Source organism: Gekko japonicus, unplaced genomic scaffold (assembly GCF_001447785.1).
Source record: "Gekko japonicus isolate JY-2015 unplaced genomic scaffold, Gekko_japonicus_V1.1 scaffold585, whole genome shotgun sequence".
Classification (NCBI taxonomy): Eukaryota; Metazoa; Chordata; class Lepidosauria; order Squamata; family Gekkonidae; genus Gekko; species Gekko japonicus.
Window position 1 is genome coordinate 924,674 of NW_015170291.1, and position 12,820 is coordinate 937,493.

General features: G+C 44.4%; 1 protein-coding gene across 1 annotated transcript in view; it reads left to right on the top strand.

Annotated features, from left to right (window-relative positions):
- DACH2 (dachshund family transcription factor 2) overlaps positions 1-10,521 on the top strand; it is a gene marked incomplete at both ends in the record, with an annotated part of 408,589 nt that extends 398,068 nt beyond the window's left edge. The window contains 2 exons of the mRNA XM_015417893.1: positions 5,449-5,584; positions 10,441-10,521. Of these exons, the coding sequence (XP_015273379.1) occupies positions 5,449-5,584; positions 10,441-10,521 (217 nt within the window). The remainder of the gene's footprint in view (positions 1-5,448; positions 5,585-10,440) is intronic.
- Between the last annotated feature and the right edge of the window lie 2,299 nt (positions 10,522-12,820).

Genomic DNA, 12,820 nt, shown 5'->3' on the forward strand with positions numbered 1-12,820 from the left:
ACCACCAACGCACTAAAACAACAGTGCGCCTCAACTGATAATATTGTGGTCCCAGTCCAGCTTCCAGGATCTGCAGTCACTGGAGGGAAGGCCAGGTCAAAGTGGGTGCCCTCTGCCTCAACTAAAGATCCGGCAGAACTGCTCCGTCTTGCAGGCCCTGCAGAACTGTAACAGGTCCCAAAGGGCCCTGATTTCATAAGACAGCTCATTCTACCAGGCAGGCTACTTGAGGCAAATACGACATCCCTAGGGCCAGGGACTACCAGGAGGTGCTGGTTCGTAGAACACAATGTTCTACAGTGCTCCTATGGGGAGAGGCAGTCTCGAAGATATGCAGGCCCCTGGCCGTATAGGGCTTTATAGGTAAGCATCAACACCTTGAAATGGATCCAGTAACCACAGGATTGTTGTTGTGGAGATAAAATGAAGGAGGGAAGGATGATGATGTACGCACAGGAGTTGAAAGGATTTCTACAGTGTTGCATCATCACAGGGGACACCAGGAAGTGATGTCAGGTAGCTCTAGGCATTGCCAATTCCGCTGATTCCTAGAGCTACCTGGAATAATTTATGAGATTTCCCCAGAAGTGACATTGCGGTGCACATGACACCAATGTTTTTATGTGTCTCCCCCCACAGCTCGGAGCAGGTCAGGACCCTCAGGTGGGCTCTGGAGCCCTGTCTCCTACGTACTGAGCCCATACAGAGCTGCCATTTTTTGTTTCTTTTGCTGCTGTTCAGAAGGCCCTCCTGACAATAAAATGGGGAAAGGAGAGCTATGTACACTGCTCTTAGATGAACTGCGGCATAAAAATGTGGCTGATAGATTTCTGTTGTTAGCTGCCTTGGACCCTTCGGAAATCAATGGGATACAAATGCAAAAAATGTAAGAAATAATTTTTATACAGCATTGGAGGTCTAAATATTTTGAATAAATAATTCTAGATCCAGAAATCGCTTGTATCTTCCTAAAGTTGTTTGCCAGTTTAGGCCCACTAATCTACAGACAACTTTTAATACCTACAATTTTTTCAACCGGTACAGTCCATTTCTCATGTGTGTGGTAATCTTGCAGATTGCTATAGGATGGTGGACTAATGTTATTTTGCTTTCCCCCCCAAACTGATTTAAATCGAAAAAGCCAAGATACAGATTCATGGAGTGGCTGCAATAGATTCCTATCTAGTTAAGCCTAACAAATATTTGTAATCAGTAGGCTAACGGTACGGCAATTAAATGCTTCTGTTAAGTTTTATTAGTTATTGTATGTTCATTAAATCAGAGGTACTTAGTTTCAAAAATCCATTGAGGATTCACTGCTGCATAAAAGATAATGCATCTGTTACATGATGTTGAGGTCCGTTTGTTATTGAATGTATAATAACTATTCTATTAAAAACACATTCCAGGCAACATTCCCAGTGAAAATGTGTTTTGAATAGACAAACACTACGTATTACAATAAAGAGACTCTGTTCTGTAGCTCCCTGTACTTACCATTGGAAGTATAGCCCAAAGGACAAGACAGATGCCTCCCAACAGTCACCAAAGACTTGAAACAAAAAAGTTAGTGGCAATTCCTGGGAGTCAAACCAAGAGATGGGGGAAGGGATGCATCAGAGGTGGGTCTTGGGATGCAGCCAAGCTTGGGTGGTCCCTAGCCTGGAGTGAAGTCAGGGCTTCCTGGCCTCCTGCTATGGCAGCCCCCCTTGCCAACCACTCCAACTGGCAAGGGGAGAATTTTTAAAAAATATATCAATGTTGTGTTTGCTGCAGCATCACGGAAGTGGTGTAGGGTCGCTCTAGGAATCACCAGTGGCAAAACCATAGAATTTCCTGCAATTCCTAAAGCTACCATACGTCACTTCCCAGTTTTCCTCAAAAATGACTTAGCGGGACACAAAACACCACCCGCCCAATGTCTCTGCCCCTGAAGTTCCTGCAGTCTGTGTTGCGTAGAATCTTTTGTTCAGCTTGGGGGGGGGAGGGATCCAAGACAGAGTCTCTTCTCCTCAAGTGAGCGATCGTCTGAAAGGAAAAAAAATACAACCTTTCCTCTTCATGGTACAGAATCAGGCTCGAACCAAAGCAAAACAGGTCTCCTATTCCTGGTGGTTGGTTGGCCTGGTGTGGGAAGTCTAAAAACCACCACCTTTTAATCTAATAAATTATGAATGGACCATTCATTATAGGAGTGGGACAAATTCATTGTGAAGCCAAAGGACTACTTGCAACAATGGTTGCGGTCACACGCGCAAGATAAAGCGGGGGGGGGAGCGAGGCTATTTCCTCTGGAGGAATTTGACCCACAGTTGTGCGATCACACAGTCCCTAGAAGCTGTGGGCACAGCCCGCCACTGTGTGATCAGACACAACTGCGGGTCAGTCGGGGTTTTTTTAAAAAAAATTTCCTGTTTGTTTCTGATGCACTTCAACGAGGAATTGATGAAACGCATCTCTGCACTGAAGGCTCCCTATGGAGTTTGTGATGATGTGCATACTGAGAAGGGGGGAAAAACCAATGGCACGGAGTCGGGATGGTCTGGTCAGACCATCCCGACGCCATGAGAGCATGCTGGAGCAATCAGACAATGGAGAGTCCGCCTGTGGCCCATCGCAACCCGTTTACTACTGGATTTTCCCCAGTGTCTTTTAACTCCGCTTTTGCAGCAGAGCAGGGCAGGTTGCCGATGGCTGCGAGGCGCTTCCCTGATGTTGTTGTCTGATCGCGCCCTTTAAATCCACCCGGCATTTGCACCTGTTGTTGTTCAGTCGCACAGTCGAGTCCGACCCTTCGCTACCCCACGGGCCACATCAAGCCAGCCCCTCCCTGTCTTCCGTCGTGCTCCGGAGTTTGCTTAATTTCATTTGCTTCATTCGCACCTATGTCAGGTCTAGTTGTGCGTGTGATCGCAGCCTCTGCAGAACGACCCTGCAACAGTAAGAAGGGGGAGGGTTCTTCACGAAAAAAGTGTTTTCGAGCACTGGGTTCAGTTTATGACATGTCATAATGACATGTCAAGCTGCCCTGAGGCTGCTGTGGTGGGGAGGACAGGGTATAAATCAAACAAATAAATAAATATGAATTATCTTTGTGGAGAGGACTCATATGGATATTCCGTATTTGGAGAACAGAGAAGTCCCTGGTACCTTTTAAAAAAGCTTTCTTCTCTGCTAACTTAGTATCTTTTTTAAAAAATCCAAAACAAACATTTCTTGCATGGAGAGAAGCAAACGGTTTGTGTTGACACTGATGTGACTTTTGACTATAGCGACAGCCAGGGGTCATTTCCTGCAGGAGCGCACAGGAGCAGAGCTCCGGCAGTAAAGAGCCCAGGGGGCGGGTACATGCAACAAGCCCCACCCCCTGCTCCCAGCAGCCCTCAGTCAGAGCAAGAAGCAGCCAGGTAAATTGCAGAGCTGCCCCCCCCGGGGGCCCCAGTCCAAAACAGTCCAGTGGCACCTTTAAGACCAAGTTTTATTCAGGTACAAGCTCTCCCTTCTCTGCAAGGACAGATCTGTACGTTCCCCTCCCACCCAATAGCTAGCAATCCAAAACAGTCCAGTGGAGCCTGAGTGGTGGGTGTTGCCTTCTGACACACTCCTGGTGATGTCAGGGGGTGTGGCATATGCAAATGAGTTATGCTAATGAGCTCTTGCACCTCTTTTTCTACGAAATGACCCCTGGTGACAGCTAAATATAAACCCAGCACATTGCTATACTGATGACTATGTCTATTTTCTCTGTGAATCAAAGTTATCAGCCCTCAGGTTAATAAACAGAAGTAACCAGTTAGGATGAACTTAGTGACTTCTACCTTGTGATGTTGTTGATGGTTTCCAAGCTGTGGGTTTATTAGGAAGAAGGAACAAGAACTGTTGTTGTCCTTTTTAAAGGTTATTTGGGATCTGCAAGCTTTATACTTAATCCAGTCAAAGAATAGCATTAGTTTTATCCACACTACAGCAGTTTCTCTAGTACCTCATTTGACTTGAGAAGTACACGTGCTCAGAATTGTCTTCTGTGACTCTGCCATTACATTGTGCAAGAGCAAAAACGGTATACAGCAATCTAAGAATCTATATGTTCTTTTCAAAAACAAGCTTCTAATTCTTAAGGTTACAATGATAATTTTGGTAATGTATGTGAGTAACACCCAATGGAATCTTGGGAGCAAAGAATGGAATTTCAGCTATCCCTGAGTAACATAGCAAAGAGAGCCAGTTTGGTGTAGTGGTTAAGAGCGCGGACTCTAACTTGGGAGAACCGGGTTTGATTCCCCACTCCTCCACATGCAGCTGCTGGTGTGACCTTAGGTCATTTATAAGTTCTTTCAGAGCTGTTCTCTCAAGGGCAGTTCTCGAAAGAGCTCTCTCAGCCCCCCCTACCTCACAAGGTATCTGTTGTGGGGAGGGGAAGCAAAAGGAACTGTAGGCTACTCTGAGACTCCTTCATGTAGTGAAGGGCGGGTTATAAATCCAACCTCTTCTCTCTTCTTCTCTTCAAATGATTCAAAATTAGCAAACTTCTAGTGCAATCCATCCTAAGCAAAGGTATGCCCTTCTAAACACATTGAACTCAAGAATAACTCTGTATACAATTGCACTGATAGGAATATTTGCATAATGTATACAGATGGAGGGGAAAATCTGCATTTCTTAGGGTAGAATTGAGTTAGTTTGATGCAGAATTTGTCATTATTATCTGGTTGGCATCAGGAGTTGGCACTGTTAGGCAGCTAGTAGGACACCACTTCACTGGGCTGGGCCCACTACTGACCGATGATTGCCTCTAGGGGCGTGCAAAAATGTTTTGGCTTTTTTTCTGATTCAGGTTTATTGGACCTGAAAAATATTGGTATTCCCGAATATTCCCGAATACCAGTATCGATATTCTCTTTGTATTCGGGGTAAGTATTCGGGAAACCTGAATTTGTTCAGCTCCATTATACCCTATGGGGACTGTCTCCATAGGGCATAATGGGTATTTTCATTCGCCAAGTCGTGCCATAGTGTCAGTATGACTCGGCAAGTGAACTGAAGGCATTTAAAGTTTAAATATGTTTTGAACTCCCCAAGTTGCACTGCCGTGGTGGCAGGACTTGGCAAGTAAACTGTGGTCTCTTTAAATGCCTTCTAGCCATGCCCAAATAAAACCCAAATAATATCAGCTTTCAGTAGCTGAATCAGATTGTCTAATCTGCATTTGGCTGAATAAATGCCCCCAAAATACTGATAAGGCGTACATCAGGTAGAACTGTTATTTTTACCTATATGCACATTAATGCATATTGAATCAATTAGTGAATGTGCCGATCTCCTAAAGTTTCCTGCATTGTGCTTGTGGTCCTACTGCTTTGCATAGGCTATACACAACTCTCAATATTCTCAAGCAAACACCTACATTACACAAAGATGATTTAATTGTTGGTGTGTTTCTTTTTGAAGGAGAGGATTCAGGACAGCCCTTCACCTGCCCCGTCCGTGGAAGAGAGTCAAAGACCCGGGAGTCATGCCTCTTCACATCAGAGCAGTAGCGTTTCCAGTTCTCCGTCCCAACTTGACAACACACCCGATAGAATTGGTTGGTATTCTTCTACTCTCGGCTATTCTCATACCACTGGATTTTGAAAGAACCTGATGGCAAATGGAGAGGTTGTGGGAGAACACGTGCTTTGCATGCGAAAGGTCCTGAGTTCAGTCCCTGACATCTCTAGTTAAAGGCTCTCTGGTGTGAGTAGTGTTGCCAGCTCTGAGTTGGGAAGCACCTGGAGATTTGGGGGGTGGAGCTTAAGTAGAGGTTAGAGGAGGGGAGGAACCCCCTCGGGATACAATCCCCTAGAATCCACCATCCTGAGCAGCCATTTTCTCCAGGGGAACTAATCTCTATTGCCTGAATATCAGTTGTAATTGCAGGAGATCTCCAGGCCCCACCTATACGTTGGCAACCCTAGTTGTGGGGAGAGATTTTTTTCCCTCCTCTTGAGACTCAGAAGTGCCACTGGAAGTAGATAGTACTGAACTATAGAGACCAATGGCCACTAAAAGGCAGGGAAAGTACTAGAAAGGGCAAGTACTTCAGTTAGTAGACCCTGTACTCTGCTGGGTCAGTAAATTCTCTTAGTTCCTGCATTTGCCTGTACATCTTCCAGTTATGTTCTCTAGTTTTTTCCAGTATTCCCTATGATGGATATTGTTGGAATTTTTAAAAGCAAGTTAATGTATTGACTTCAGTTAATGCCTTCCTTAATTCCTTAAATTCATTTATAGCTTTTAGAGCCATCAAGGGATGTATTTTAGGCCAAGGGAATGCAAAATTTGGTGGAACGATACAGATCAGGTCTCTAAGACAGAGTTGTTTAGTTAGCTATGCCTAACTAGAGATAGTTAGATAGGAAAATTCTTGCAGATGTTTTTGGTGGTATTAGGGAGTTTCGTTTTCTTCTTCTTTAGAGGTAGTGCTGTGTTTTTCTTATGCCAGGGGAGACTTAAGTTAATATTGCAACGGTTGTAATATTGGGGGAAATTCCAGGGGAACAGAAGCAGATAAGAAATGACATAGAAAAATAAATACAAATGCAGGCCAGCACAATGAGTACTCATCTTACTTTGCATGGTGGAGATGAGTGAAAAGCCTACTTTTCTAACACATGATTGGCCAGTTCAATTGACCATATAATTACCTGACCAGAATCCTGAGAATCACATTTGAAAAAAATTAATCCTTTGGCCCCTTGAATGTACTCATCTGTTGATAAAGTTTCCAGAAATTTTGGAGCCATGGAAAAATTGGGGGAGGAAGGAGTTGGGGAGGAAGAAAGGTTGAAGGAAATTGAAATATATTCATAACTTTTTCCTTACCGAACGTGAACTTATTTTAGTGGAAGAGACTCTGCTTTGCATGCAGGAGGTCACAGGTTCAATCCTCGGCATCTCCAGTTAAAAGGACCAGGTGAAAGACCTCTGCCTGAGACTCAGGAGTAGGGATGTGCATTCGGTTTTTCTGAACCGAATGCGCCCCCGAAAATGGCCCATTCAGACCCATTTCGGGCTACTGCAGGCCGATTCAGATTCTCTGATCTGAATCGGCTTGCCGGCGAATTTCGGCGGCAATTCGGCCCCGTTATATCCTATGGGCCATTGAAGTCAATGGTGAAAACATAGGGTATATTCTGGGGGTTGGAGGGGAGGGGTTTTGAGGGAGAGGCTCCAAAATTTATTTTTTTTGCACACCCCTACTCAGGAGAGCTGCTGCCGGTCTGAGTAGACAATGCTGCCCTTGATGGACCAAGAGTCTGATTCAGTATAAGGCATCTTCATGTGTTCAAAATGTGCATCATTTATAACTTAGCATATAACATTTTACTATTTGGCATATTTGAGGAATGTAGGGCCCGGTCTGGATGGCCCAGACGATCCTGATCTCATCAGATCTCAGAAGCTAAGCAGGGTCGGCCCTGGTTAGTACTTGGATGGGAGACCCCCACACACACCAAGGACGTCCAGGGTTGCTATGCAGAGGCAAGCAATGGCAAACCGACTTGAGCATCTCTTGCCTTGGAAAACCCTACATAATCACCATAAATCAGCTGTGACTTGATGGCAGAGGCAGGCAATGGCACGCCACCTTGGAACCCTACGGGGTCACCATAGGTTGGTTGTGATTTGACAGCAAAAGGAAAAAGAAAGGGAATTTCGAAGTATAAAGGCCTTAGTTCTCTACAGTCAAACTTGTGAATACAGCCAATACTAAACAGAAAGAGCACTGTACTCTGCTGTACCCTGTACTTCCCTATCTAAGGTTCCCAATCTCCAGGTGGAGCCAGGAGATCTCCCAGAATTGCAGATGATCTCCAGATGAGAGAGATCAACCCCCTTGGAAAAAACGGCTGCGGTGGAGAATGGACTGTATGGCATTATGCCCTCCCCACCCCAGGCCCTAGCATGAAATCTCCAGGAATTTCCCAACCTGGAGTTGGCAAGCCTTACCTTAGCATCTTGCCATTTAAAAGGCAGGAAGAAGCAAAACTTGACAATACAAAACAGTTTGCAGGGCTCTTTTTGTAGCAGGAATTCCTTTGCGTATTAGGCGACACACCCCTAATGTAGCCAATCCTCCAAGAGCTTATAGTAGCCCCTGTAAGAAGAGCTCTGCAACCTCTTGGAGGATTGGCTACATTAGGGGTGTGTCACCTAATATGCAAAGGAGTTCCTGCTACAGTAAATAAAGAAAAGTATATTATTTGGTCAGAGTGTCATATAGTCCCGATAGGACAAGCAGCCTATTTGGATATCGAGCAAAATTTTATGATCTTGCCAACACTGAATTCTTCAGTACTATATTATCATCAAATGTATTATAGCATATTAACTGTAGACAAGATTAGTATTAATATATTTACTAAGATTAAAAGTAAAAGTATCTTTGAAAGTATGTTTTGCATGTCTGCAGTATACACAAGAATTACTTAATACTGTCGTTCGTCTTACATAAAGATCTTCATGTTCAAACCTTTCAGTTGAGCAGTAGCTTGTCATAAAGAGCATTTCACCCATTCCAAAAGAGAAAATATTGCAGTGTTTTTCAGGACTCCCTAAAAATTTCCAGTTTTTGAATTGAAGGCTTTTAAAAGCCGCGCCTTTTCCCCTGCGTGTGGCAGGGGCCTTATTTTCCCAAATTTTTGCTGTTTTTTCAGGCCTTCATATCTCCATGTCGGTGACAAATGGCAGCCAAAACATTTCCCCAGCTGCCTAGAAATGAGTGTTTTAAAAAGTCTGCAATGGCAGGCATTCATCAAAACTTAATGTAAAATATGCGTTGCTCTCTCTTTTTAGATTGGGGTTGGGAATTTTTTGCATTCTCTCTAATCTGTTAAGTGTGGAGAGCGTGATGTTTTAATCAGCAAAAAAAAAAAGTAATAATAAGTAATCCAAAAATCATAAAAGCAGCCACATCTGACTGCTTTTGCAGGTGCTCAGTTAAAGAATTACTATTTCAAAGGCACATATTATTGTCTTTGAACTGTCATCCATCAGTTTGGGCTGTTAACCATCTAGCTGTCTATATTTCTCTATTAACGGAGAAGAATTACAGATAATTACCAATTCTTTAAATCCTCCGGTCTATTAAAAGCATTTCTCATCCAAAATGATTTCAATGAATCACTCTTGTTAATTAGTTAACTTGAACATTTCAGAGGAAATCACTCTCAGCTCACTTTCCATTTTCCTCTCTTCCTGACTTTTGCTGCCTCATACAGGCAAGTGCATTTGCCCTTCCTGCAGGAATTGGTACTTTAGCTCCCAAATATGCTGATCACTTGAGAGCTGTTCATGCGCAGGGTGCATTAACATACAATATGAAGCCACCGTTTTTCTCCAGTTTGGATTTCTTTCAACTTATGAGTGGGGTTGACATTGTGTGGAACAGCAGAAATGGCTATTTAAAAACAGCAACGAGAACAACTTGAATGGTGGTTCCTGGAACTGTGTCTTTGATTGATCTGGTGGATGTGCATTTGTGCCTTCCTGTGAATGGAAGCATTTTTTTTTTAACACAAAAGACGTTGTCTAAGCTGTCCTTCTGAAAATATGGCCGCAAGTTATCTCATACTGTGTAGCGTATGTATGACTTGTTTGCAGTGGACGGAGTTGACCATTCTGATTTCTCTGGCTGTGACATAATATGGCATAGGCAAGCATCAATAGTGCAGCCAGGTATGGAAACCATTTGGTGTAGTGGTTAAGAGCAACGGACTCTGATCTGGAGAACTGGGTTTGATTCCCCACTCCTCCACATGCAGCCAGCTGGGTGACCTTGGGCCTGTCACAGTTCTCTCAGAGCTGTTCTCTCAAGAGCTGTTCTCTCACTCAGCCCCCGCCCCACCTCACGGGGTGTCTGTTGTAGGGAGAGGAAGGGAAGTAGATTGTAAGCTTCTCTGAGACTCCAAGTGAAGGGCAGGGTATACATCCAATCTCCTCCTTCTCTTCTTCTTCTTCTTCTTCTTCTGGAACTCAAGTGGTTGAGTGTCACTTGGCATTACACACCAAGCTCAGTGGGATACAAGACCATCTGAAAGGTGTACATGGTGCAATTTCATAATGCAAACAGGATATTGATATGCTAAAGTGTACCATTATGGATGTCTTTCAAAAGGTCTTATGTCTCATTGGGTTTTTTGTTTAGTCTCCAGTTAAGCTCAGCTTCATGGATTCTGCAACTGTAAAGGGTCATGCCAATGTATTATAGAGGTTGACCACGTGTTGGATGGTTCATAGCAAATTCCAGCCCACATGTTGTTGCATAATGATTATAAAGTGGCCACCAAGAATGAAGTTGTTCATCTTTGATTTGCATTTTGTGGGAAGGGGTTGTTTTTAATTTTGGCAAATGTGTAGTTCAGTGGCACCATGCTCTCTCTCTCTCTGACTTTCCTTCAGCTATGCTGTCGAATACTAGAGAAGGTGAACCTGTGGATCAAGAGTCTGGCCCCAACCCAAGAAAACTCTCCAAGGAAAAAGGTAAATTCCTCCCACACTACTCCAGTGCCAATTGTACAGCATTTACTGTACAATCCGTGGTCATTTTCTTGGCCATGCACCATTGCTGTTTCTTCTGCTTTGTATGCAGGGCCTGAAAATCCACACATTGCCCTTTTCAGAAGAAACTATGATTGCACGTGACCCTATATGTGTGGTCAAATGTCATGACTGAAAAGGGCTAGCCTCTCAACCTTATGTATATGAAACAAAAGAGCAGAGGGAAAGCAGCTGTATGTCCTTGGGCAGGATAAATATGTAATTCAGAAATGAACCCACAATTACTTATATGTTCTGGGCAACTTTATGTTTCTGTATCAATAAGAGATTCCAGCGTGTTTCTTTCTCTCGACGTGATTTTATGGCCCTTTTTTCTTCTCCGGGTGGTGTATCTTTCAGTGTCTCCAAGCCATGCCTCGCTAGAGCAGGGGTCCCCAGTGCCATGGGGCCCGCGAACACATTTCCTAGCAAGTGCCAAGCATTTTTAGACAGTCGGCTTTCGCCAGGTGGGGCTTCTGCCCAACAAGGCTCCTGATTGGCTATTGGAGATCTGATTGGCTGTGCAGAGTTTTAAAATGTTGCTTTGGCAGCCCCTGTCACCACAGCACAAGGAGCGTCACTGGCTGAGTGAAGGGAAGCTGCGGCAGCCATTTTGTGGCTGGCACCACCTCCTGAGGCAGCCATTTTGTGGCTGTGTCCATCACGCTGTGGCCCTTTCTGCCATATCCTCCAAGCCATGTCCTTTCTGCGGTATCCTCCAAGCAATTCTGCCCTAAAATCAAATTCAACCTTTTTATTCCAGGTTTTTCCCTCATTCTGGATTACATTACTTCCCTTCAGTGTTCTTTGGATGCTTTTTTTGCCGTGGACTTAAATTGCCTCGACTCAAACACTGAGAAAATCCGGAGTGGCAGGCAAATGCGGAAAGGACCTATGGCTGCAATCAAACACACTAAACAATCCACTTTCAATCCACTTTCAACACACTTGTGAATTGTATTTTGCCAGTTCACACAGTAAAAATCCAGCTGGAAAGTGGATTGTTTAGTGTGTGTGATCTCAGCCTGTGTCAGGATTCTAAAGGTGTCCACAGACTGAAAAAAGGTCGGGGACCCCCTGCACTAGAGAGTTTGTGGTGTTCACCATGATTCAGCAAAGTAGTTGACAGTTGCCTCTCTGGATGCAACACATTTTTCTGTAACACCCAGTTTTTGCTGAGCTGCCTTAGACCTACACAGGCCCCGGTCACACGGAGGATTTGCACGAATGTCAGGTGGATTTTCGGGGCGTGATCACACCGCAACATCTGGGAAGCGTAGCGCACCCGTGGCCAACCCGTGGCGTCCCGCCGAAGATGTGCAGTAAAAAAGTACCTCGGAAAGTGCACTAGTAGCCGGAAAACGCTGGGCTGGGGCGGGCGTCTGATCGCGGGAGCGCTAGTATCTCGTGGCATCCGGCACCCGTCCATGTCCTGTCGCAAACCAGATGTTTTTCATAAGTGCATGCACACAAACACGTAACTGAAAGCAGTGCTGCTCCGCGGAACTGCACATGTGCACAAATACGAAACGCTTGTCTGATCGCGCCACGCCGCTTCTTTGCCACGCTGCAGCATCACCGTGTGATCACCAGCTAACAGCCTAAGCACGGAGACTCGGGAGACTGTGTGATCGGGCTACCTCGCTTTATTTTGCTCCGGGGCGAACTGCCACGCCTCCCCCCACCCCCGCGTTATTTGGCCCGTGTGACTGGGGCCACAGTATTGTAAAATTATATAAAGCCAGATTCATGCTCCACCATATTACATGTTCATATTAAATAGGGGCGATGTCAATTCAAATGACTATTCATGAGTGTATGATCATGTCTGAGCTGTACCTAATGGGTGGTAAGCTGCCCCAACATTTTTTTGCTTTGTGTATTTTATTTGTCTTAAACGCCGGGCCCCCATTTTAAAATCCTGCCAGTCTGTCCCTACCAAGGCAAGAACAATGCTGTTTATTCTTGCAAAGGTTCTTAAAGTTATTATTAAGGTGGTATGTAGTTAACTCAAAAGTATCAACATTTATTAAGTATGACAAGTCAGCAGTTTACACAAGCATGGCAAACATATGTTTTCACATCTGGTTTGAGTAATATCATCATGATTCAAAAAATGATTTATAGCTCTGCAAGCTATAAAATGCCAGCTTTGCTATAGGTTGGAATTTTTCAGACATTGAGCAAATTATGGAAAGCAGGTCTTTGGGCTGGGGGGGGGGCAGTTGGTGACCTGCACTCT